At 40.8% G+C, this 27,851-nt stretch overlaps 2 protein-coding genes across 3 annotated transcripts in view; one reads left to right on the top strand and one right to left on the bottom strand.

Annotated features, from left to right (window-relative positions):
* LRP11 (LDL receptor related protein 11) overlaps window positions 1-27,851 on the top strand; it is a 498,092-nt gene that overhangs the window by 65,943 nt on the left and 404,298 nt on the right. The gene's annotated exons all lie outside the window — the stretch shown is intronic.
* The window catches only part of PCMT1 (protein-L-isoaspartate (D-aspartate) O-methyltransferase), a 34,653-nt gene continuing 25,602 nt past the window's right edge, over window positions 18,801-27,851 (bottom strand). The window contains exons 7-8 of one of the 2 annotated variants that reach the window (XM_075203118.1): window positions 26,577-26,746; window positions 18,801-19,592 (exon numbers count right to left, since the gene is read on the bottom strand). In XM_075203118.1, coding sequence (XP_075059219.1) covers window positions 19,580-19,592; window positions 26,577-26,746 — 183 coding nt within the window. In that variant the 3' untranslated portion in view covers window positions 18,801-19,579. Of the gene's footprint in view, window positions 19,593-26,527; window positions 26,747-27,851 lie in introns of both variants that reach the window. The other variant, XM_075203119.1, reaches the window with a different exon arrangement.

Raw genomic sequence — 27,851 nt, 5'->3', positions numbered from 1 at the left:
TTTCCAGTATTTAGCTATTAGGAATTTGGCAGCAGCTAGTATGTGGGATATCAGCTTGTTGGAAGGGGCGCTCTCATCAGGGATAGAGCGAGAGAGAAGGAACGACCAAGGATCCTTAGTGATCTGTTGTTCAGATACCGAATTAATAAGTGCAAGGACCATGTTCCAATAAGGGATTATACGGGGACAGGCAGGGCTGCCAAGAGGAATTCAGGGCCCCGGTACAACAAATTCATGGGGCCCCCCTCATAGCTGAGCATGGTAAAAAATTTGGCGCCGCCTTACGGGGTTGTGGTCGTGCATTTGTGGCGTGGCAAATTCGCCATTGGGGCGTGGCTAACACATCAAAATCACTTGGCTCTCAATTCGCACGAGCGTCACATATGTCCAAGCACTCCTGGCTTTCAGGACATCTAGCACCAAAGTGTAGTATAGAAAAAATGCAGTGTGTACACAAAGAGTTCAGTCTTGGCCTCCACCTTACATTGGGCACAACACTCACCAAAAATTGACATTGTCCCTACTAGAATCACAACATTTCACATACTGTCCTGCTCTCTCCTACCTGTTCTTCTCACTTTCACCACCATGTTTCTTTAGTTGCGGCTTGTCTGGATCCTGGAATGCTGGGGGCCCTATTTGGAAAGAAATAGCTACATTTAGATAATTCCAAACAACCCTGGCGTTAAATCAATACCATCCACGATTAATAATTAGGCCTTCCTCCAGCTCCAATATTACAATAATGTGCCCCTTCATCATCGCCATGCCTTATGATCACACTGCACCCTCCATGCTGCTTTTGCCCCCTTCACCTGGCTCCCCTTCATCACACTATACTATGCTGCTCCCCCCCTTTTTCAATCCCACTGTGCCATGCCTCCCCCCTTTTGAACCCCACTGTGCCATGCTGCCACCCATTTTTTAACCCCACTGTGCCATGCTGACCCCTGTTTTTTAACACCTCTGTGCAATGCTGACCCCTGTTTTTTAACCCCACTGTACCATGCTGACCCTTGTTTCAAGATTCAAACTTATGCTGAAGATCTGAGATAGAGGCCCAAGTTCCGTCGACCACCAGGTCCGAGATCACACGTATCCCCGCACGTTTCCAGAGTTTAAATTGCTGTGGCTGGCCACCTGGGGGGAAATGTGGGTTGCTCCAGAGGGGAGTTAGAGGGGAAATAAGGGACGATAGTTTGTGCTTGAGCCGGGACGAGTCCCATAGGGACAAACAAAATATGAGCGATTGGAGTAAGGAGGCCCCCTGTGGCCTGTCCAGTCTGGAGAGGCCCCACAGAGATGACAAGGTAGGGACTCCCACAAAGTGGGTTTCCAAGTCCACCCATGCTACAGTCCGGTAAGGGACATAAGTAACTGCAACCTGGGTCAGATGGGCCGCCAAGTAATAGTGTTTAACATCTGGAATGCCTCTTCCTCCCCGGGCCCTGGGCTGTTTAAGTACTGCTACTGAGACTCTAGGGGGCTTGCCACGCCAGACAAATTTGAGGAAAGAAGAATGTAAGTCCCGAAACACAGGATCCGGCATCTTCACTGGTAGAGTCTGGAAGAGGTAAAGGAGTTTGGGGATCAGATTCATCTTAACAGCAATGATCCTCCCCAGCCACAATATAATATAGCTCCTCCATACTTCTAGGTCTTTTTTGATTTTAATGAGAAGGGGAGGAAAATTATTTCTATATAATCGGTCATAGGAAGAGGTGATATAGACCCCAAAATACTTCATCTTGTTTGCCTGCCAGCGCAAAGCAAAATTAGCCTGTAGGGTGGCACGGAGGGGAGGGGGAGCATGCAGGAGCATGGCCTCAGATTTAGCAAAATTAATTTTATAGCCTGAGAGAAGACCATATTCATCAATGAGCCTGTATAGGGCGGGTAAAGAGTCTTGGGGATTCATGAGAGAGACAGTATATCATCCGCAAAAAGAGAGACCTTGAATTCCCGGGGTCCCACCTCCACACCCGTTATCAAAGCCGACTGCCTAATCATTGCTGCCAAGGGCTCTATAACCAATGCAAAAATTAAAGGAGATAGGGGGCATCCCTGTCTCGTCCCATTGGAAAGGGAGAGAGGATCAGAAAGCGAGCCGTTAACCAATACCCTAGCGGAGGGAGAATTGTAAAGAGCAGAAACTCCCATCAGGAATTCAGCCGAGAAGCCATACGTCTTCAGAGCGTGAAACATGAAGTCCCACGAAATCTGATCGAATGCCTTCTCAGCGTCCAAAGAGAGCATCAGGGCTGGGAGACGTCTGTGATTAATTATTTGAATTATATCTATTGCTCGACGGGTATTATCTCTGGCTTGATGACCTGGGATAAAACCCACCTGGTCATAATGGATCAGATCCGGAAGGACTGTATTCAGACGAGTGGCTAATAATTTTGCATAAATCTTAACATCTACATTAAGGAGGGAGATAGGACGGTAGCTCGCACAGTCACTAGGGTCCTTTTGTATAACTACTATACGTGCTTCCAACCATGATTTAGGGAATGGAGCTCCTTGCAAGACAGCATTGAACAGGGTGCGGAGGTGGGGGACCAGGGACTGGGAATTTTTTTTATAATAGGCTGCGGTGAAGCCATCTGGGCCCAGGGCCTTAGAGGCCTTTTTTGCTTTAATAACATCTAGTATTTCCTCTGACGCGATTTCCTCATTTAATTGTTGGGCCGAATCGCGGGAGAGAGTGGGGAGGTTCGCTTGTTTTAGAAAAGCTTTTATGATTTCAGCTAGGTGAGTACTTCCAGGATTTGAGCTAAAATTACATAGGGCAGAGTAAAACTTCTCAAACTCTTGTCCTATTTGATCAGGGCTGTGTATGGGGGAGCCCGAGGCCGATTTCAGGGTCATAACATTATTTTGGCAAGTTTGAGCCCTCAAAACGGGTGGCCAAGATCCTGTCTGCTTTGTACCCCTTTTTGTAAAACGTTTGCTTCAGCTGTTTCAGGGCCGCGGCTGTGGATTCCGAGAGGAGGAGATTCAAATCAGAACGTACTTTTAGAAGTTTGTTCAAAGTAGCTTTATCTGGGGAGATTTATATAATTTTATCCCCAGCGCAAAAAGAGGAAAGAAAGGAAAAAATGGGTGAGAAGAAATATGGGCTGAGTTGTGTTATGTAAAAATATTGTGTATTGGTAAATAATCACAGAGTAAAAACAAATGACATATATATTGCAAGTAGCTGATAAACAAATAAAATAGGCTCACAATATCGCATGGATATGTGTCCTAAAACTAGAGCAAAGGTAACTTAATGCCAAAAAACTCCTGTACCTGGCATGTGGAGATCTTGTGCCAAGCAAAATAGATAAACAAAGGTTAAATCCACAGTGCAAATCCGTTTTCAAGACTGGGAAGGGTAGGTAGTGCACTTACCTTCCTCCCCAGATGATCCAGCCGAATCTCCTGTTCTCCAGTCAACTGAGTGAGTCAGAGTCCCGCTCGCTGCCGCTCTCTGCCTGTCGCAAGTTCTCCGTCCGGATATTGCTGCTGCAGGGTCAGCCAAATCTGAAAAAGTTTCACGTTGACAGTCTCTATAGATCACTGTCAGCCTGCCTCGGTGAGTAGCTTCTCCTCGAGGTCCGCTGTAACAGGGAAACAGTAGGCGCATGCGCATAAACTGGATGGTCTTTTCCGCTGCAGTGAGATGTATGTGAAAAATAGTAAGTATGGTATCCTACGCATTTCACCCCAATAGGGGCTTCCTCAGGGATAGTGTTATGGTAGTAGATGGGGAGTAGTATCTGTTGCCTTAAATAGTGTTCTCCTATCTAATAGGATATCTCTTATTAGTCAGATTTCCATCTGTCAGGTCCTAGAGCCCTCCTCATAGCCTCCTCTTGAAAATCATAGATGAAGCAGATCGTGAATCAATAAATCCAATGTTAGTGTATCTAAATCAACTCCTTATTGTAAGTAAAAAGCTCTAGTGAATATATCAGGTGGTATTTGAATAAAAAATCAGAGGTTAACTAGATAAATGCCCAAAGCTAAATAGAAAGAGACAAACTCTGCTCCTATTGCTGAAATTGGACACTTAAGCAGATGTACATCTATTAGTAAAGTAGGAAAGAAGGTTATAAAAAGTGATTGAGGTCAAAGTCAATGTTTACACCTTGTGGAAATAGGGTCTTGAGAGAATATATGAAACGGGTTTCATGTTGGGAGATCAGTCTAACAAAGTCTCCTCCCCTCCATGGTTTTTTAACTTTGAAAATGCCTATAAAGCTAAGGACTGAGGGATCATGTTCATGGCAAACTGAAAAATGCTCCGGAACGCTGTGCGTTTTGATCTCATGTAGAATGTTACGTTGGTGTTCTGCTATCCTTACTGATAGTTTTCTGATTGTACGGCCTATGTATTGTTTGCCACATGGGCAAGACAGAAGGTAGATGACCCCAGATGTATCACATGTTATTTTCTCCTTAATTGGAAAAACTTCTCCTGTAATAGTGGAAGCATATGATGTAACAGGTTTGGTTTGTTTAATTTTACATCTTCTGCAGACCACACATCGGTTACAGTAGTAGAAACCTGACTATCCTTTTCTTTAGGAAAGCGCAGACCCCCTTTTACTTTGTTATATTATCTGGGGAGAGTTTATGTTGTCGTTCCAGAGTCTGAAGTTGGATAGCTTATGAATTGTTAATTTCCTACAGCGTGAAGCCATGCTGATCAAATGACCCCGTATCACCGCCTTATGGGCTTCCCAGAGGGTCGCGGGGGGCATGTCTGGAAGGACATTTAGGAGAAAATATTCATCTAAAAGATTCCGCAAATCAAGGGTGAGTTGCGGGTCATGCAGGATGGTGTCGTTGAGGCGCCACGTAGCAGGGCGGGGATGGGAAACTATATCAGCGAGATCAGCAGATATGGGGGAGTGGTCAGACCAGACCATTGGATGGATGCGAGCTGCCTGAAGTTTTAGGGATAGATCGTGGCTGAAGAGGATCATGTCTATTCGTGAATAAGATCCATGAACCGAAGAATAGAACGTATAGTCTCGGGACGAGGGTTCTCTAATTCTCCAGGAGTCAAAGAGAAGATGAGAGAGGAGGGATGCCAAGGCTTTAAATTTACGAGACTCAGAGCAGCGGGGGCAGTCGCGATAGAAGATCTATCAACAGTGTCATCTATCACAGCATTAAAGTGCCCGGCCATAATCACTTCTCCCTGGCGGACCTGAGAGAGCATGGAGTCTAAGGAAGCAAAAAATGAGTGTTGATTTTGGTTCGGGGCATATAAATTAACTAAGGTACACAGAGTATTGTTAAGTTTTCCCACTAGGATTAAAAAACGGCCATCCGGGTCAGAGTGGGAAGTCAACATCTCAAATGTTACATGAGAAGCAAAAAGAGTTGCTACGCCCCGTTTTTTCTGTCTAGGATCGCAAGCATGGAAAGTAAAGGGATATAGTCTGGACTTCAATTCTGGGTGGGAGTGACGAGTAAAGTGTGTTTCCTGAATAAAGAATACATCGGCCTTGTGTTGTTTAAGTGTGAGGTAGAGTGTCGTGCGTTTTTGTGGGCTGTTCAAACCTTTGACGTTCAGGGAGAAAATCCTAAAAGTCATCACTCAGGAGAAGAATGGGCCACCTCAGGTCCTCCAGCGAGAGTCAGACGAGCTAGGAGAGAACAAACCAGATACATGGCATTAGCATTGCAGTAATAAGTACAAATAAAGTCAAAAGTGCCTGAGGGTAGGAAAAAAGGAAAGGGAGGGACATGGAAAAAAGGGTGGTAGGGAAGTGGACTGGACCAGTGTGTGGGAGCACATCTGGGCCACAATGCCGGCCAGGAAAAATAGGGGAATGTGCCAATGGCACGTAAAGGCCGGGCAAGGGTAGTAACCCCATTACGGGGATGCGGTCAGGGATATGGGTAAAGGTCCTGTGATCCCAACTGGAAGAGGTGGACAGCCACACTGCCCCCATGCCAGGGTCAGGTCAGCTAGAAGGAGAGGTATGTGGAAGGGGAATGTCGTGAAAGGTAAGAAGTAACTTATTTTGGCCTCGCAATCCAAAGAGGCAGCAAAAAATAGGGCAGAAGGCCAAATTCTAGAACAGTTAAAGAAAAATAAAAAACAAAAACCCCAGAAAAACAAAAAATAACACAGCAAAAACACAGAATCAATGAGAAACAAAATAAAACCAACAATCTATTTTTAGTGGTACATCACTCCTAATCTACATGAGAAGGAGCAGAGAGCAAGATGACTTCTAATAAATAAAACCCAATAAGAACGTATCAGGGCGGTGGAACAGAGGCCGGAGGTTTGGCGGTTCTTGTCACAGTCGTCCACTCAGTAGTTGGAAGCTTTCTTCATGGGGAGGGTGAGACCAAGGAATCAGGATCTGAGCCTTGTGTCGGAGGGTTAGCGAGGGAGGATGGGGCAGGAAGTCCCAAAGTCTCAAGAAGACGGACAGCGTTCGCCATTGTCCTAGCTGAGTGGAGCTTGTTATGGTGCCAGACGAGAATACGAAACGGAAATCCCCAGCAGTATCGGATGTTGTTGTCTCTGAGAATCGCCGTCACTGGTTTTAACTCACGCCTCTTGAGGAGGGTGATCGGGGCAATGTCCTGGTAAATTTGCAGGGAGGCATTATTAAAGGAGATTGCGTCAGATTTCCGAGATTCCTGCAGGATCACCTCCTTAGTAGTGTAATAATGACATCTAAAGATGACATCCCGAGGCTGAGAAGGATCCTGAGACCTAGGGTGTAGAGCTCTATGTGCTCTATCCAGGAGAAGTTGGTCTTCTGGTGTAGCAGGAGTTATATGCGCAAAGAGTCTTTTCAGGTATTGGCCAAGGAGGGATTGGTCAATTTCCTCAGGAATGCCTCTGATGCGCAAATTATTATGCCGAGTCCTGTTTTCCTGATCTTCTTGCTCCTCCCGCATGCAAGCCATATCCTGTTTGAGGCGGTGAACATCTGCTGCTGTGTCTCGATGGGAGTTAACGACTTCGTCCATTTTGGTTTCTAGGTGATCCGTCCTATCCCCGATGGCATGCAACTCAGCCTTGAGGGAGCCTATCGCTTTTTGGACTTCAGTTTGGACTGCCTGCACCGATCTCCTCGTCTCCTTGACCTCCTCGCGAAACAAAGATTGTAGGTCTTTACGGGTCAGCGGCAAGGAATCCGAGTCTTCGGAGTCAGAGTCAGTCTCGTGGCGTGGAGATGAAGCGCTCGAAGTCTTTGCTTCTGTGTAGGCAAATTTCTTGTGGCTCTGAGGGGGGTCAGAGCTGCCCATCTTCCTGGCCCCTTTCGGCATGGTTTACTCAAGGTAAGTGCCACAAATAGATTAGACAATATGTACCGCTATGGAGGATTCTGTGTATAGGATAGAAGAGAAAACGTATTTGACCATTTTTAAGCTTATCAGAACTCCTCTTTGAGGGAGGATAATCTGTTACACATTTATGTGTTATAATAAACAGACCTATTTGCTTATAAATATTCTAACCATTTGGACTTTTGTTATAAAAGGTCAAGTTCTAATAAAACAATAATCTTTCAAGTCCCTATGAAATTTCCTCACTTTGTTATCAGTGAATTGCTTCCCAAAATCTCCCACTTTAGAAAATAATCATATTTTCCCATTTAAACTGATAATTTTCTTTGCCACAGTTACAATCTTTAATATCAATTGTGCAGACTCAAACATTGTGACTGATCCTTTGTTGACTGAGGTTATTTATTTTATTGGTTTCATTTGTGGGTAACTGAAACTGTAAATTTACAGTGTGCTGTGGTTTTTAATTATATGTGTTGCATGTGGATACTTTTGTGTAACACCTGCTGTGACCCCCAGGACAACATTCCAGTTTGGCAGTTCCCAATGATCAAGTTCAAGATGTGGGTTTTCTGGCAGGTCTTTTAAGACTGGGATTCCAAATGTTGTATCAGTTGCCGGCATGTCCAGCCAGTCTTGTTCACCGAGGACCTCTTTAAACAGTGGGAAGTCTCACCCCAAAATTAGTGAATATGGAAGTTTAATGCTATGGCAGCCTTCACCATAACTGTTTGGTTTTTAAGTGTGACTTTCAGAAGTGTTGTCTCATTCCTCCATTGTCCCATATATGCACAAGACTTTCATCTTGGGCAAGCGAGTAGTTATGGTTTCGGGCAAGGCCAAGTTGGAAAACAATGTAAGCTCACTCCTGAATCATCCAAAACTAAGACAAAATTTTGGATGATAAGCACAGTCACTCTGAACAAACAAGGACTGCATGATGTGGAACTCATGGTATAACAGCATGGATAAGAAGACCCAACATGCACAACAGAACAGTCCATTGGTTCTGGTAGTTTAGGACACTTGACCCTGAAGTGGCCTGGCTCACCACATTCAATGCACTTTGATTAGACCTCCTTATAACTGGCCTTCTGTCAGTAGCAGTTTTACCATTATGCCCTATAACAAGCATTGACAAACCTGACTTTTGACATGGCATCAGCTTTGCCACATACAGAAGTGCTTTGCTCATTTGCTGTAAAGCACCAAACCTCTCTATCACGGGCACAGAAATTGGGGGTGTCTACAATAGTCACATTTTTTTTTTTTTAAAGTACTTATTTTTGTGCCTGGAGTGGGGACTGTTCATGGACAGTGTGTAATAACAGTGTGTATCTAACACCTTCCCTGCACACTCTGAAGGAAGTCTTCTGTCAGCAGCATAGGTAAGTAAAGTGGGCAGGGTTTGTTGTAATGTGTCTGTGCGGTTATAATATGTCTTGGGGGGCTGCATGATGTGTCTGGGGGATGGCGAGGTGTGTCTGGGGGTGGCGTGTTGGGTCTGGGTGGTGGCGTGATACGCAAGGTGGCAGGAGGTGGTGTGATGTAGCTGGGGAGGGTGTGATAAATGTAATATTATATTATAATGTATGTATTATATACTGCATCTGCATTGTGCACGGTATTCACTTATTGATCAGTTTTCCATAATTACATTTTCCAACAATTCCTAACATTCTAGGATCCATGCAGAATCCAGAACCAGGTTGTGAAAGTTGCAATAACAGGTGAGAGTAACACCATTTTAATACATAATGGGGGAATTCAATTAGTTGCAAAGTGTCTCCTGAACGTCTGCGAGCCACTTAGCGGCTGAGATTTGACAGAAATCTCTTCTTATTTAGCCTCGTACCTCTATGGGATGGAAAATGAATGGAGATCTCTACTGTAATTGCTGGCAATTGAACCTCCCCCAATATGTCATGTCTAAAGAAGTCCAACCACACCCCATGTTGATCACATCACCAACACTGTGGCCACACCCCCTCTGGCGCACCGCCGCAGCATACAGCACCCTTACTACTTGCATGTGTGTGGGGGGGGGGGAAGAGTTACTGTACTGGGGTCCTACTCCTAACTGCCCTTGCAGTCAGACCATATCCTAAGCGAGATAGTCACCCAAATTCAGGACTTTCCCACCAGATTCAGGCAGTTGTCAGACTGTCCTGCTCTCTCCTACCTGTTATTGACACTTTCACAACCTATGGCTGCTAGTGTCTTTAGCTTAGTTGCTGCTTGTCTGGATCCTGGAGGCCCTATTTGGAAAAAGAGAAATTTAGAAAACTACAACCAGTCCCAATAGCACCCACGTTTTATAATTAGGCCTCCCTTCAGCCCCGATATTAAAATAATAATATTCACATTTGCTAAATAGATCTATTTTCCTCCAACCAGCCCCAACATTAAATTAATAGTATTTCCATTTAATATATAAACCTATTGCTCTCCCTCCAAACAGTCCCAGCAATAAATTAAATAGCATTTCCGATTAATAAATATAACCATTTCCCACAACCATCCCTGGCATTAAATAATTCATATTCACAATTTATAAATAGCCCTCCTTCATAAGCTCTGTCCCATATTCAATTAATAGCCTTAAACCACTCCAGCATTATGTTAAAACGTCCAATCACCCCATCTTAAATTGATAGGCCCCACTAGTAATACCTCCCACACTATATTAACACATACACATATTGTATCAACATATCCTGTCCACACACACGCACTATATTAATATACCCCCCCTTTCTTACACACATGATATGAACATACCCCTCCTTTCTCACCCACACACATTACATTAACATATTCCCTGTGGCTGGATCACTTATAACTTATTTGTGGCTGGATCGAGTAGAAATAATTTATTGTAGAAAAATATGTCAATTAGTAGTGCAGGCACCAATGTATGTAATTGCAAATGCACTTGTTGTGTTACATTGGGATGTATTTTGTATGGAAATGTCTTGCTTTGGGTTGTAACCTTTTTTGGGGGAATTCCCAAGATAGCAATAGAATGGAGGGGATGTTTTTTAAATTGTCTAGAGACAGGTAAACTCATGCTAATTAGCTCTGTTCATCACTCAGTGACCAACACGTCTGTTTAGCCTGTATAGGCAACATATGGCCTCTGGTGTGGCTGCATCTCAGATAATGCAAGCAGCAAGTTTTAGCATATAACAGAGAAGTGTAAATATTGTTATCTTTGCATTGCATGTAAATCCATTTTTGGGAAAACATATTGTATCCTGATACTAAAAATAACTCTGATGTGTTGGGGCCGGGGAGGATCAGGGGTCGGCGTTACCCTATGCCAGGAGTTATGTCAGAACTGTCTAAACAGTGGGCTATTTGAGAATGTAATGTTCTTACCATCCATACCTTTCGGGATGTCACTAGTACCTTCAACTAGTGGCTGTGACTGTGTAGGACTACTTGAGCTAATAAAACATAATTTTGCTTCAAAAACCTGCTTTGACAACTACTTACCTTGCTGTAAATTCCTGTGACCTACAGATTAGACCCAAGTCTAATGCATTCTCTGGTTGTTCTGAGGTGGACCCAGCATTCCAGTACCTACGTTTTGACCGCTACCTGCATCTCTGGCCAAGGTGGAACTATCCACAGCAACTCTGATCTGAAGGAAAGAGGTATACCAGCCCAGGTGTACCAGAAAGGGGGTACTCTAGCAACGAGTTACCCAGAAGGAAGTGGTTTTAGGTGCTGTTGTAGAGGCCGATGTAGGAGATTACATTTATCACATCACCCCTAGCCACATCGTGCCACATCACAACTCCAGACACATCATGATAACCCAGACATATCTCAACCCCTTAGACACATCACACACACACACACAACCCCTCCCAGACCAGCATACACACCTAAGATGTGCTGCCTGAACAGGGAAGCACTCGTCTTGGTCATCTCATGAGATTTAAAGATGTCTCACACTGACCAGGGACTGGGGACAATTCATTTGAAAAAAAAAAATTCATTTAAAAAAATTTAGCCTGCCTGCCCCTGTGCTGTATTGGGCGCAAAAGATATGTGTAAACAGGCATACTTACGACAAACACAGAATTTGAATCAGCCGCATCTGCGTCTGAACGCCCTTACTGCCCATGGCCTACATTTGTCTTTCCCAGTTCTGCCTGTTAAGTTGTAGGGAGTACTGCCATTTGCGTTCAGACATGAATTTCATGCAATTGCATTTATTAGCGCGTAATGTTCATTTATGGGCATTCTCAGTTATTTCACGCAAGATACATTACACAAATGGACATACAACTGAACTTAAATCATGCCCATAATACACTGAATGTATATTAATAAATTATTCAGTATATGTAAAATAAATATATTACTTGATACTTAAAATTGATAAAACTTACCTCATAACATGAGGTTATAAGACTGATACATGTAAATGCATTTTTTTTTAACAAATAAACAGTGGTTGGCACTAATAAATACAGATGATAGACATAGTTTAATCTCATTACCAGGAGATATTGTATAAAAACACTGAGATCAATGGGTCTATATTTAGGAGGATACCAATATTTGAAGCTCTAAAACAGGAAAATAATTATGTCAATAAGATATTTTTACTGTATATTGCATTGCTAGATTGTAATGAGTTAGTGCTGCGATTGAGTACATGCTGAGGTTTATACATGAGAATACCGTACATGAACTGTTATATATTTGGTGTGTAAGATTGTGTTATTGAAGATCTATTGTAGTATTGTTGTGCATGTAAAATATACTATTATAAATGTAGCTGAGGAAGCAAAATAACATGGTTACAGGAAAATGATACTTATTTGTTATTGCTGTATTTGGTCAGGAATGTTATTACTGTACACCATTAGGAAGTAGTTGGTACATTTCAAGTGAGGTCTAAAAGAGCCAAAATTAATTGCAGCAAACTTATTTTGATAGTGTAGGCTAACAGTTTTAATTGTGATGTTCATATTAAGATATAGTGGTAAAATGAATTCTATACTTTGATTTGGTTGAGTGGTGGGAACAGAAATCTTAGTTACACAGAGAAGTGATACTGCTGTGTTATTACTGTATGTCTATCGTCTAGAAAGAAGTGTGTACAGGTAACGTGGTTTCAAAAAATTCGAATTATTACAGCGAACACAGTATCAAATTAAACGTTATGCAGACTCTTCTCAAAAACATTTCACTTTCCAAAGTGCCACTGTAGTCCATTTTGCCATTCCTGTTGGACAGAGAGAGGTTCCTAAAGAAAGAGAATAATTATTAACGTTAATTTTATTCCTTGAAAGGCTCCATGGCAGCTGTAATGTGCGAGTCAACTCTTTAATCAGTCGAGTAGAAAGAAGAAAAAGGTTGGCACCGCCCTTTAAGAATACGATCTTATTATTTCTCGCACCTCGCGCTCGTTACTCATGTAAGCCTACACAATGACCTCCTTGATCCATCTAGAGTATGTTTAGAAGGAGCATATTCGTGATGAGATCCTGTAGCTGGAGGCAGACAAAAATGATCTGTATTTCCAAGTTATTTCATTTTGGAAAGGTACATTGAAATTGCCTTGACAAGATGCAGGGTATGTAATTGTTCTTCTCTATCATTAGTTGGTAGCGGATAGAGGCAAGGAAGTATAATTTCTTTATTGATATGAATACTGTAAATTACTTTACTTACAAAAGTAATGCAAAGTTTGTAGTACCACTTTGTTCATATATTTGTTTAGAAAAGCTTCCTTACACCATAGAGCATTCAGTTATCCCACTCAACAGGCAGAAATACCACTGTAAATGTCAGCCTTTTCAAGGATACTTATTGCGGAGGCTCAAAGGAGTCAGAAGTTAGTGCATGTAGTAACATTTTAACATACCAAGGTGCTACAAAGCATTGATAAGAGAGCTAACTGTTTTCTGTGTTTGAAAAAAAATCCAAAAATAATTTCATTAGATGCCAACCATGAGTCCAGAAAAACAGGTGCAAACATCTGAACTTTCTGGGCAGCGAGAGCAATCCATCCTGAATAAAATCTAGAATATGTGGAATGGTAGTAGAAGCAGGATCAAATTATTTAGGTTTTCACCACAGAGCGAATATCTTGAAATCATATAATAAATGTTTTTGCCTTTCAGAAGTATTTCAGTCACCTTACCTGAGACTCTTTTGCTTATTTGCAATGACCGTTTAATCTCCATACCATCAAAGACCAGGGGGTAAATGTATCAAGCTGAGAGTTTTCTGGTGGGTTTGAAAAACCAATCAGATTCTAGCTTTCATTTATTTAGTACATTCTACATAATGAAAGCTAATCTGATTGGTTGCTATAGGCAACATCTCCACTTTTCAAACCCGCCGGAAAACTCTCAGCTTGATACAATTATCCCCGTATTAAACCGCGATAAATTTAAAACAGCAATGTCTTTATTTTGCCCTTAAAAGACACTGCAGTTTTAATTCAGCTGTCAGTGACCGAATAGCGACGATTTTCAGAAATCACAGTTTAATACATTTATCCCCAGGTTCTTTGGTTTGGGATTTGATATTAATCCCTAACATAGAAGGTCTGGCTAGGCTGGTAGATGCCAAGAGTGTTCCAGAAGCATTCCCACGGCTACTGCAAAACACAGGTGGCGTGATCAAAATGGAAGCAATGCTTTTACTTTTTTTTTTTTGTTCATTTTTTCATAGCATGCGGACAATGAAAGGAAAAGGAGGGAAGTCATACCCTAGTTGAAATTTCTATGGAATTGACATCTATTCCCTTCACACCTGGTATTGTTGTGATAACAGAACAGAACTGTATTACCTTGGTGTTTGAATATATCGCCATCAGGTCTATTTGAGGGAGCAGAATTTTTTGTACTATCAGTTGAAAAACCTCTTTGGACAAGGCCCATTTTCCTGGATGAACTTGACATCGACCGAGATAGCCTATCCTTTTGTATTTTTGCCTGTTAACTGTAGCGTAGGGTGAAATTAAATTTTCTTCTGCCAATTTTATGACTGTTGAAAATTCTGCCATCATGTTCGTACTTCTCATTTCACACTGGTAGATTATGAAAGTAACTAACTAATCTAAACTAACTAAAAACTTTGCAGAAAAGCATCCCTAAAACAGACCTACCTACAACAGGTGATATTCAGCTTTTTGGGAGTGGGTTCATGTTCCATAATGTACAATTTTTAAATAAATACAGTTTTTAATGCAGAATGTCCCAAGCATTCCACATGGCTTCACTACTGGTCAGCACACAGCACAAACTGGAAGTGATGTCATAGGTGCTGGTGACCTTCCAGTGGTGCTTTTTGTTGTAGAAAAGGATGACCGAATCTCAAACCCTGTGTTTGCTACTAGTAGCAAAGATAGTGGCCACACATGTCCCTGCTTGCAATCCAGGAGGTGAAACAAGGACCATCCAGACTCGCTGGAAACAGGTAAGCTACATAGGTAGAAAATAACAAGACATTCTACACTAACATACACACAAATGCCTTGTTTTATTCACAATTGGACCAAGGGGAGGGTAATAAGAATAAAAAAATGTTTTGAGTGACGGATAAGAACTACAGTAGTTTTTTTTTTTTTTTTTAGTACAATGTACTTTTGATTAATTGACCTTTGGTGTCCACTAGGGGCATTCACATGCCTAACTCAGGTTGTAGTTAGAAAAAGAAGTAGTGGATACACAGATCTGTTTCACAGCACATGCAGTGATACATAAGTTTGAAAACTTACAATTTTAATGGAAGATTGTAAATATAAAGTTGTTTAAAAAGATTCCACGGCTGGACATTACAATCACCATTAAAATACATTTGTAAATGTTCAGTGTGTCACATAAATATAGGATTAGGTGAGATAATAAATGGAACATGTATACTCCTGTTTCTTTCACAACAGGTTACTAAAACCATATGTTCAGATGAGCATCACTACAAATTGTCTAAACTGGTGTCCATGTGATGGCAGCTGGTTTTAAAGAGTAAATGACAACTCTAAATGAGCTGTCTTTATATTGCTGTGCTAGATTGTGATAACATTGTGTACATGAGGTTTATACATGGGAATTGCACATACACATGGAGATAGGAATCACATTTTCAGTGTAAGATTATGCTATCATAGACGCAAAGCCCGCTTTATGAGGCACATCTTTCTAGTACTGGGTGCGACCCACTTTTGCCAACAGAACAGCCTGAATTCCTTGTGGCTTGGATTCAACAATGTGCTGAAAACATCCCTTCTAGATTTTGGTCCATTTTGACCGGATAGCAGATTTGTTGGCTAAAAATTCATGCTCTCTCATTTCACCTCATTCAATTGATATGAGATATGGTGACTGTGGATCCCTTTAAAGTACACTAAACTCATTGTCATGTTCATGGAACCAGCTTAAGATGACATCTTGCTAAAAGAAGCCATTAGAAGACTGTGGCTGTAAAGGGATGCACATGATCAACAAAAATACTTAGATGGCTGTGGCATATAAATAATGCCTAAATGGTATTACAGAGCCTAATTTGTGCCAAGAAACCATTTCCCAAACCATTACACTACCACCCTGCACTGACGCAAGGGAGGATGGATCCATTTATTTTACACAAAATTATACTACCATCTGCATGTTGCAGCACAAATAGAGATTCATCAGACCAGATGTTTTTATAGTCTTCAACTGTCCAGTTTTGGTAAGCCTGTTCCCACTGTAATCTTAGATTCATGTTCTTCTGCAGCTGTAAGCCCATTCACTTCAAGGGTAGACGTGCTGCGCATTAACAAGGAGTTCTCACCCACAGAACTGTCGCTCACTGGATTTTTTTCCTGTTTTGTGCAACATTCTCTGTAAACTATAGAAACTGTTGTGCATGAAAATCCCAGATCATCTGTTTCTAGGATACTCAAACCACCTGTCTGGCACCACCAATTATTCCAGTCAAATTTATTTCTCATTCTAGTGGTTGGTCCGAACAACTTAACCTGTTGATCATGCTTTTATGCACAGAGTTGCTGCTGCATGATTGGCTGATTAGGTATTTCTATTAACCAACAGGTACCTAAGAGGCCACAAAGTATATTTTTCAACATTGTTGTATAACAGTTTTATACATATGTGTCTGTATTTTATTGTTTCATACAGCCTTGAGTAAGTAATCAGGAAAGAAATCTGGGATGGTTGTATGATATTTAAAGTGGTGAAAAGGAGTGGAGTAGGTGTGACTATCAAGGAAAAGCATGAAATGGGTGTCTGTGTGTCTAATTAAACAAGGTTATAGGCACTATAACTATTGCACTGGTATTCAAGGACTCATTTAAACAATGATAATCCAGGCATATTCTTTCAAAATCCCAATTATCTTGTCTGTACTTTGAGATGTTGCTCTTGAATCTCCTACCACTACAATGTAGTCCAGAAAAGGCCAAACCATCACTTCTTGTTTTCTTAAAGCAACAATTATCACAACTGGTTCTTTGGTGTATGCTCTCAAATGTCCGAAATGTAGGCACGTGAAATCAATATTTTGACCTAGAAACAAAAAACCTAAAATTAAAAACTAAGATGCAATAAGCAATACTCTAGCCATTACGGTAGACGTCACAGTCCTTTGATAGTTACCATTTCAAGAGATGCTTCACAAAGTAAACAAGTTCCTTTTTTCATTATCTACATACTTTTCAGTAACAAATCTATTTTCCTGTGTATCCACACAACGCTTTCATCTAGATCTTTAAGGCTCTGGAAACAGGCTGCCTACCGCTACCCCTATATATGCAGAAATATGCAAACATTTCTCTCATTTTCTTATCCATAGAATAGTTGTATAACTCGCCACCATTGCATCAACCTTAGTCCCGGTATCCCATTTTTCAGCCTGAGAATAGGTGCATCCTCTCAATTCTTTTAGGATTTATTTTACACCTTTCAGGTTGTTAACATTCCTTCTTGATAAAGGATCTTATCACTTTATGGGGGGAAAAAAACCCCAACGATATGCTTGTGCTGACTCTCCTCAAAGAAAGTATCTTGTAGTGTAGCAGTGACTGGAATATCCTGAATACCCATGGCCTTATTAATTTGTTGAGAGTAAAACACTGTCTAAATTAAATGTCTTTGGGCTCCTCTTTAAATGACTCCATCACTTTCTAAAGCACAATCTTTTTTCTCCATTGATTAATCTGATGTATATACAGACGGTCCTAGCTAATCATCAAATGCCATATGAGTTTTACATTTACCATTTTGAAGGTCATAAAAGTCATCTTTAGCAACAAAGGGCAATCCATTAATTCTTTAAAGTGCCTCTGATTTAAGTCTGTGCATTGAATGTACACCACAAGTTTCAACAGAGGTTGAGAATAATCACTAGGCAATTTTTTTTATCACACGCTCCACAAGTTTTATGTTGAGTTTTGCACTTTTTCTTTATCCCAGCAGACTCCATAAGGGTACTAAAAATACATAAAATGATTCTAACCAAACTGCCTCACTAGCAGCATAATCCATTTAGAGCATAATAATGGCACTTACTTTGTCTTTGTGCCTTTTTGGGTCGGGCTCTGGATCCATAACAGTTTCTGTTCTGCACCATCTTCTTCTGTTTAAATGTCAGACTAAGGCACCCTTTAAACGCCTGGGTATCCCAGAAGGCTGTACATGGCACTCCTAGATGTCACGTCAACGTGTAACAGGTCGCATCTACAATGCAGGTTTGGCTGAAAAGCTGGCAGATGCCCATGTTGCTCACGGCTCAACAGAGCCATAAAGCAGGAGCAACCTCTTGCCCTGGGAAGTAACTGCCAGTAGCATGACCACAGAGCCTTCTGGATCCTATTCCAAGTATATAAAATTAAGTTCCACACCTAAAACAAACTCTAAATACACTATACTACATATTCCACTGCTTACTCGGTTGGCAAGATACGTACGGTAGAGGAGGAATTACATAATACAGCCTTAGGTGTGCTCCTTTCCTGTCAATGCTCAGCTGTGTAGGATGATAAACCATTGGTTAGGGCTGCCAGGGAATCTGAAGAGAGTCTAGCAAGTGGATGGTTTTCTTTGTTATTGGGCGAAATAAAGGAAAACAAAATGTCTGGACTGTAGGTCTGGAGGTAATGTTTGTCTATTTTGCATATTGCATTTACAGTACAATTTAATCTCAATTTGACACTGCATGGATTAAGTGAACTACTGTCTGTGATAAGAGTGTACAGTAACATAAATAAGGGTTTTACATGTTCCCAAACTTTTATTTTCTGTGAATCCAAACGTTTGAGAACTTACCATATGTTCCAAATACATCAACGGCTAATGTACAAAGGAAAAGATTGCAATGTGTATGTCACTACTTCTAAACTAAACACAGAACAATTATTCATGGACCATTTTCATGCAGCAAATCTCTTAAATCTTAATTTGTGATTCTAGTCAGAATGTGTAACACTGCCCAAAAGAATGACTTAAGCAGAGTTCTTGTTTTATACTTTATTTGGCAAAGCGTAACTGCATAAACTGTTCAACTGCAAGAACATGGCTTACACAGCACGTGTTGTACACAGCGGTGACCTATAAACTGTATCAACAGGAAAAGCTTGGATGAAGCGTAAGCTTCCAATGATTACCTTTCTGAAAGACAATGAAAACTATTTCTTAAATGTTCAATCTGAACAGCATCATTCAAGTTGTCTACAGCTTATTCTGATGCACTGAAGACTCCGGGGAAATGTGCTTCATGACCTGGTAGCACAGGGACAATAAAAGACGAACACATTTCCTGGTAGTATGATAAAGCTGCTGACTGCATCCACATGCTATTCTATTACACGTGAATAATAAAGCTCTGAGAAAGCTCAGTTCTATATTTTTAGCAGCATTTAGCAGAAACTTGATGTTGTGCATGTATTGTAGTGTCACGTTGTAACCATTTGCAAATTTAACAGTGAAGTTGAACATTGCAGTTTAAATCTATCAACAGATTAAAACAAAATATTTGCAGTTAAATGTGATGTCAAGCACTCTGATGTTCTCAAATGCATAAGAAAAAAAAATGCTCAAATTAAAGTTTTCAAATGAGATTTGCACAGTTTACATTTTTCTTAAAAGCCAAAAAGAAAAACATGTCCATGCCGTTTTTTTTTAGTAAGGTACCAAAATAAGCTGCACTGCTGAGGAGTTTGAAGAAAAAGCTTTTTGGAGTGCAGTACAGCACCACGCCATAATACTATGTTTGGATCGGAGTGATGAAGCCATTATAATTCATCTCTGTGGAGAGAAAAGGGAATTTCAAAGTTCTGTTATTAGGTGAGATACAGTAAAATAAAGCGTCCTAAACCATTTTTATACAAAGCAGAAGCAAAGCTAAAAGCAATTAAAGAGAAACAGGCCCTTTATTTACAGGGCAATAAAAAGGTATTTTGACTATTGGTATGGAATGTCGTACAGCATAAAGGTGAAATTAATTGTCCATTGTGCTGATATTTTCAGCTCTTCAATAATATGCACCATTCTTTGAGAAAAGTTTTAAAATAACAAAACTTTTTTTTTTTGAGGAAACCAACACTGACTCAAATATTCTTAAAGAGAATATATATATATATATATATATATATATATATATATATATATATATATACACATACATACACATACATATACACATATATATATATATATATATATATATATATACACACACACACATACATACACACACATATACATACATACATACACACAAACACACACACACCACCTAAAGCCACTGTCTGCTGCTGTTAGGAATTGTTTGGGCTTACTTTGTCACCGTTCCCTTTTGTTATCCCAAGCACGCCCTCTCACCACAGTAGGAGGGGCTTACAAGTGCTGCCACCACTGGACTACAGTACTGGCATCCAGTACCGGGTTTCTTCTGGGTAACTGGTGCTGCGAGTGTATCCCATTACTGGTGTACCCGAGCTGGTACTCCTGACCTCTTCCTATGGATCAGGGTTGCTGTGGATGGATCCCCCCTGGCCTACCACACTGGCCAGAGCTGCTGGGTAGCGGCAGAGCAGTGGTACTGGATGCTGGGTCCAAACCTCAGAAACAGCCGAGGACGGATTAGATTTTGGGTATAATCTGTAGGTCACAGGGATAGAGAAGTTTCCAAGCAGGTCTTTGAAGCAAGTGATGTTTATTTGCTCACCCTGGTTGAAGGTACCAGGGAGCAGGTCAGATGGAACATGAATAACAATTTTCACTACAAGACAAACCATTTAATACAGATTTGAACACTGCTCCATCTTGGCAAATAGATGATTTATCCATGAGCCTCTGCCATGCCCTCACTTGGTATTAATGTTCCTCTAGCTTGCAGGAGAAAATGAGGACTGATATTCCAGCTTTTTATTAAAGAGGGAATTTACATAGGCTTGGAAGATGGCTGGGGTATTGCACAAGCCAAATATCATGAACCCGGGGTATTTGTAATGCCCGTTCTTCATGTTGAATGCTGTATTCCATTCATCTCCCTCTCAGACACAGATCAGGTTATAGGCCCTTTGCAGGTCCTGTTTGGTGAAGACTCTGGCCTGACTGAGACCGGGATTCCGTGATGAACCCTCACTCAACATTCTCCTATACGTTTACGCGTGTCTGAAGATGACTCAGCTGAGAAAATCACTTTGTCCAAAAGACCCCCTAAAATATGGGGAGGAACATGCAGCCGGTCCAAGTGGGATCCCTGCAGGGAGAAGGACATAGAGACTCAGGGGGCTCAATCACTGTAGTGAGACCCCACATTTTTGATCCTGCTGCAGAATTGCAGGGTCCCACTGCCAGAGTTACTGTGGCAAATGGACTGGAGAAGGAAGTTCCTGTGGCAAGGGTGTATCTGGACTAGGGAGATGGCCAGGAGTTGAGTTGTTGCCGGAGCAGTGTTCCTTCGACCAGTCCAGTTCAGATACATTTCCTGGACATGACCCTATACAATAAAAGCAATACTCTACAAACATCAGTCTATAATAAACCTACAGGCCCCCTGCATATATGAGACGGAACAGCTTTCACCCAGGATACATAAAGAAGTCCATCATTTACAGTCAAGCTCTGAGATGCATTCGGATTTGTTCAGACAGTGAAGACAGAAAACACCTGCTATCAATGAGGAAAAGATTCCTACAACAAGAATACCATTCAATAGTTATAGATGAACAGATCCACAAGAATCCCGAGTAGTAGCCTCCTGGATTACAAACAGAAGGAGGACAACAGCAGGGTGCCCCCAGAGATCACTTACAATCCTCACATGAACATCTTGGGAAAAAATGCTGGTGATCTTCAGTCTATCGTCTTTCGGAAATATGGGCTGAACAAAATATTCCCAGATTTACCTCTCCTTTTATACAAACAATCTCCAAACTTAAGAAATCTCCTCGTTAGACGTGCCCTCTCATCACCATCAGAGACTGGCACCTTCCTTTGCAAAAACAAAAAATGCAAAACCTGCACCCATACCCTACCAACAAACACAGTCCACATACCCGACACATTCTCATGAACATCCTTCAATGTGGTGTACATGATACAGTGTACAAGGTGCTCTGAGGGAATCTACATTGGAGAGACCAAGCAGTAACTGCAATCCAGGATGAATCTAAACAGAAACACAATAAAGAAGAGTCTGCACACCCCCGTGTGTAAACATTTCTCTGGTCCAGGACACAGTATGACAGATCTAAAAGTCTTAATACTGAAAGGTTTTTTTTAAATGACGGAGAAAAATCTGGGAATTCAAACTGATAAGAACATTCAAGTCACTGATTTAAGGACTCAACTTAACAACTGGATTTATTACCCACTACATAGACAAACTTCACACCCCACAGCAGAGTGACTCCAGATCTCTGAACTCCTAGTACTTTAACTCTTCCATCAGTAACGAAAACCTCTGTTTTATTACTTTAGCTTATCTTCATGATGAATCCACCATATACAAATTGCTTGATGTAACAGCTCTTAAATGGTGTGCCCTTTTCTCAGTCATTCATTTGTAAACATGCCTGATGAAGGGGCCTCTGTGCTCTGAAAGCGAACAAATATAAACATTTATTTTGGTTAGCAAATAAAAGTATCACTTCTATAATACTTTTGTCTTTTTTGACACGAAAGTATTCAACATCACACCAGTCCAGAGTGAATTTCCTGGGACATCATTTCAGCACAGGGCATAGAAATGGAACCGGAAAGCTCTTTACTGTGCTCATTTGGCCAATGCTCAGTGATATAAAGGCAATCCAGAGATTTGTAGGTTTAGCAACTGCTACAGACATTTTACCAGCAATTTCTCTAGAGTTGTTAGTCCTACTTTGACCAAACTGGGGACTCTTAAGGACACATTGCATGGACTCCCTAAGCACAACAGGCTTTTAACACCTTGAAATGTCTCTTCAATGCACGCCTGTCCTGCAGTATCCAGAGCCCAGTCAGGCCATACATACTCAAAGTTGATGCATCCGAGAGTGGAGCAGGAGATGTGCTCTCCCAGACTGACAAGAACGTCATTCACCCATGTGCCATCTTTTCAGATTCCTTCTTTCTATCCTCACTGACCACAAGAACCTGCAGTACCACTCAAGAGGCAAACATGCTGAACTCCCAGCAGGTACATTAAGCGCTATTCCTAACTAGTTTTGACTTCATTATAATATACTGGCCTAGATCCAGCACCATCAAGGCTGACGCAGTCTCCCAGTTCTCTCTCAAACGATCAATCATGGAGGCAAAACATATCTTCAGGCTCGATTCTAGCAGCAGCCATCTCTTCAGTATTGCTTAACAGAATACACGTCAAAACACCAAGGCACCCGAAGGCAGGCAGTTTGTTCCTCTGGGATGCTAGCTGGACCTCCTGTGAATGGAGACATAATTTGCATGGCATTCTGAGGTCATGAAAATAATAGATTTGATCCTCCAGAAATTCTGGTGAGCAACTGTAAGGAAGGATGTTGCCTCCTTCATTCAATTCTGCAATATTTTTGCACAAATCAAGGTTCCATGGAACCTGCTTCGCTGAGCTCCTGCCCATACACCAGAGGCCATGGACCTATGTTTACATGAATTTCATCAACAACCTGCACAGCTCCCAAGGTAACACTACCATCCTAACCACTTCATGACCTGGAAAAAAACTGGCACCAGCACCACTTAATCTCTCCCAGATCTTCAACAAAGAGGCCATCACTTCGAGAGCATTTCATGGTAAAGAGTACCGAGGCCAAGTCTTGGAGAACCTTCTACAAGGGGCTGGGAAATTTCACTCCACTTCTTGCCGGGTACCACCCCAGTCGAATAGACACATGGGGGTATATTTACTAAACTGCTGGTTTGAAACGGTGGAAATGTTGTTTATAGCAACCAATCAGATTCTAGCTATGATTTTGTAGACTGTACTAAATAAAAGAAAGCTATAATCTGATTGCTACAGGCAACATCTCCACTTTTTCAAACCCGCAGTTTAGTAAATATACCCATGGGGTGTTCTAATCAATGCCTCAAGAAGTTTCTATAGTGCTTTGTTTTGGACTGGTCCAATCCCCCTTCAAATTAAACCATGGTTTCCAGTCAGTCTTCCCATATCCCCTCCACAGATCCTTCTGCAGACAAACATGTGCAAGATTCTCCATGGACGATGAAAGAGGCTGCAGGAACACCAGGACTTAAAACCAATAAAAATTATATTAAATAACAATAAGAATATAACCCAATGCATGAAAACAGCGATAATTACTGCTGTTATATTTGTCTTAATACAATCGCCTAAATAATAAGGACAGACAAAATATTTCTTTTTTGCAGCATATAGAAAATGAGATGCATCAAAATGCAAAAAACATACAAAATAGTTCACGCAATGAATAATTTGCAAGTAGTAGGATCCAAACCTTCCTGAGGACTAATGAATATGGCGATTCTTTATTAAGGAGAATTATCCCATACACGCCAAAAGTTCCTTGAAAATCAAAACAGCAGGTGCAAACTATAACAGCAATTAAAATCTCCAAATAAGATTAGCCACTAACAGTCCGGCTTTAGTAGATTGAAAAGATAGCAAGCAAGTATGATGCCACATATACCACACTTGCTTACTATCTTTATAATTGTGCCTTTTATTGTCCCAGCAGTAGGCAATGTACCATGTAAAAAAAAATGGTTGTGTGTGTTTTCCTGACTGTTCAACTACTAAACTTTACTCAAACATAATGCTTGGACCCAACACGTTGTTCCATAGGAATATCAAAGTGCAGATGTGAAGAAAAGCACTTTAAAAAGTTTGTGTTGATAGAGGCATATGAAGTATTTGCGGCAGTGACCAGAGCTTCAACTGTCACAGTGTCTCATTATAAAAAAAATTATTGTCTACCTTTTCAGAAAATGCTCAGAGTTCACTTTTGGGTTATTGCAGATCACATTGGTCTAGTATTTTATCTAAAGTTAAAAACAACATTTATTACACACACATACCAACCTATAAAATACATGCAGATCATGCCAGTTTACATTACTCCACCTCTTCCGAAAATTTACTTTAATATACCCTATTCATAGGGATTAGCTTCAACATATGGTACTCTCTCTATTAGAGGGAATATTAGTGACAAATGTTTATGATAAATTCCCCTATAGGAAATGTAATTAGCATAAAGATGAACATAAAACAACAACCCCATTAAAATCAAAATTTTGTTGTTTTTTTTTACATAAAAAACCATTGCATGCTTTAAGAATAAATGTATTTGCCATTTTTCCCTGGTTTGTTTCTTTAGGCTGCTATTATGATTTATAATTCTGCACATTTTCATGAACTACCATAGCAACCATAGTCACATGGCACATGATATAGTGAGCAGAGAGGCAGTGGAACGGCCCCCTAACCCACTGTAGTGTAAAACTCTCCCCTTCTTCCTCTACCCTATGCATTCACTTGACTTAGAGAGAGAAGTTATGGGGATTTGTTTGTGTAAAATTTGTTCCATGTCCAGCAATTCAACAGGTGAAAAGCAACACATCCTGCTGTCCTAGTCACCTGCTGCCTCATTCCGTGGCACCAGAGGAACAATGAACTTAAGTGAAATGCAAACCATTTCACTGATGCACCAAACTAACACCCATCCTCGACATACACTCACATTTTCCCCCGCACAACTTCAGTCTTGTAGAACACTGTGCAGCCTTTTGCATTTCACTGGCCGAATCGTAGGACACGAAACAAACCCGACTCCACTGCCCACCCTCCCCAACAAGAACCTCACACTTTGACCTTACTGTTTTCACTAGAGAACTTATCTTTACCATTTATTTATACAATCATACTGATCTTGTAAAAGCAACCATCATACAGCCTATAAAAGTAGATCAACCACTACAGGTCCAGAGCCATTTAACATAACAGCCTATCTTAAATCTATCTCCGAGCTTTTGACAAAAGACCTATAGAATATAACAACCTTACACTACAGCAACCAGCCTTTAAAGTATATCATCTTATACTGCAACACTAAAACCACCACCACCTCCAAAGAACAACTCAAGTTAAAAAATAAAATAAAAAGCCGACCCTACAGACATCAGCCTCCAATCCTATCCTGAAGGCACCTATACAACAACAGTCATGAGAAGCTTACCATGGCTACCCACACCATTCCGCACCAAGAGGCAGGTACATGCATAAGCCACACCCCTTCTCCCTACCGATCCAAAAAACGACACCATCTTTGCATCAGGAAAACCCTTGCACTTATTGACTAATAGGTCCTGGGACGCCTTTAATATCCATAAAGGCAGCAAACACAGATTCAAACAAAAAGACTTGCACAATCAGACAGTCCAGATTACTCCTTAAAACCCCTTTGAAAAGGGGATAATTTGTAGAAAGACAGTACCAGATGTATGCATTAAAAGTTAATCTGCAATTTAAAAAACAAACAAAAACAAAACATGGGATTGCTGTTCTAAATACAATGATATAAAATGTGTGAAGTTGAACGCTCTCTGATGCATATACTTATTTATTAATACATGACTTTCAAATAACTATTGTCACACCATGCCAATGCAGTTTATTTTGTTAAGCGATTGTTAAATGGTATGGAAGTAGCAGAGAGCAGTGACAGCAGCAAATGCAGCCATTCAGGTTATCTGCTAAACTCCAGACCTTTCACCTTGTGTATGTTTAGAAGGAGAAAGAGTGGGACAGAAAATCACTTCCACCTTGACCATTGCTTTTCTTTGTCTGTTAAAGGCACATAGATCACCCCCATCAGAGGTTTCATTTTGGCACTTCCATCTTCTAACTTATCGTATTGCTCCAACATTTGGTTTCCTCCAGCGGGTCCAACAGGTAGTATTAGTCTGCCTCCAGGTTTAAGCTGATCTATAAGCTGGAATGGTAAAACACAGGATTTTATTAACTGAAGCACAAAAATAGCTGGCGTTTACTATATTGCTGTGACAGAGCCAAAGATAATTCTAAATAAAAAGGAACAATTTTATATTTTTCTTTAGGGCAGATATAATATTTGTTTTTTTATTTTGTTTTATTTATTTCATTATTGAAGACCCACAAAAACATAATTGGGAAGCGGGACCAAACATTTTTCTTGCAATTCACTTACAGTTCATTTTCTACATCCTGGTGCCCAGATTAAAGGGACTCTAAAGATAAATAAAAAATACTGTATGCAAAAGTATCAGGAGATGTGTCCAACTCTGCTTACAGAGAGAAAACTTGGCTGGAAAACTCCATTGGGCATGCTCAGTAGCTCAGACTATGAATATTTACTGAACGATTTGCTTTTGTAGTGTAGCCAGCCAATAATTTACTGAATGTGGCATGACAAACTTCTGGTTGTTGGGTGACAAAGCTAGAAGCCCCCCTTCCAACCTGCCTACACATGCCAGCAAATGTGATAGCTGCTGGGTGTATAGATTGAAATCTGGTGTAAGGCAAGTAATGGGCGTTTTCAAATTTGAATAGCACATTATAAATTATTTCATTATATCTGTTACATTTTGTGGGATATTTGCAAATTGTCAAGCACCTGTTAAACCCACTGTGCAATATTGTTAAACAAAACATAAAACTTTAACTACACTATGAAAAAGAAATAAAAATACATTCAACACAACCTTACACTGTAAACAGCCTCAAGCATGGATCTCTACACCACACGTCAACTTTTTGAGGAAAAACTCCACTCAAAACTGAAAATTCAGTTTTGGGTAGTCTTACAACAATACTTACCTGTGGTTTGGCATTCCTCCCAATCCAGCGTATCCCACGATTTCTGTAAAGGTCCAAGCAATGTTTTCCTTGCTTCTTCTGCTACCTGTCTATCTCAAACAGGCAGCAGTGTTGTCAAAGCTCCTCCTCCATGAACTTCAAATTCATGTGAAAGGGGAGTTCATGGAGGAGAGGCATTGAAAACACACTCTTTGAAAAAAAAGCTTATCCTAGCAGGAGCGAAGAAAGCATTGAAGGACTCT

This window comes from Mixophyes fleayi, chromosome 3, assembly GCF_038048845.1.
Source record: "Mixophyes fleayi isolate aMixFle1 chromosome 3, aMixFle1.hap1, whole genome shotgun sequence".
In the NCBI taxonomy this organism is placed as follows: Eukaryota; Metazoa; Chordata; class Amphibia; order Anura; family Limnodynastidae; genus Mixophyes; species Mixophyes fleayi.
Note: the sequence above shows the minus strand (reverse complement) of the source record. Positions and strands in the feature narration are given on the sequence as shown.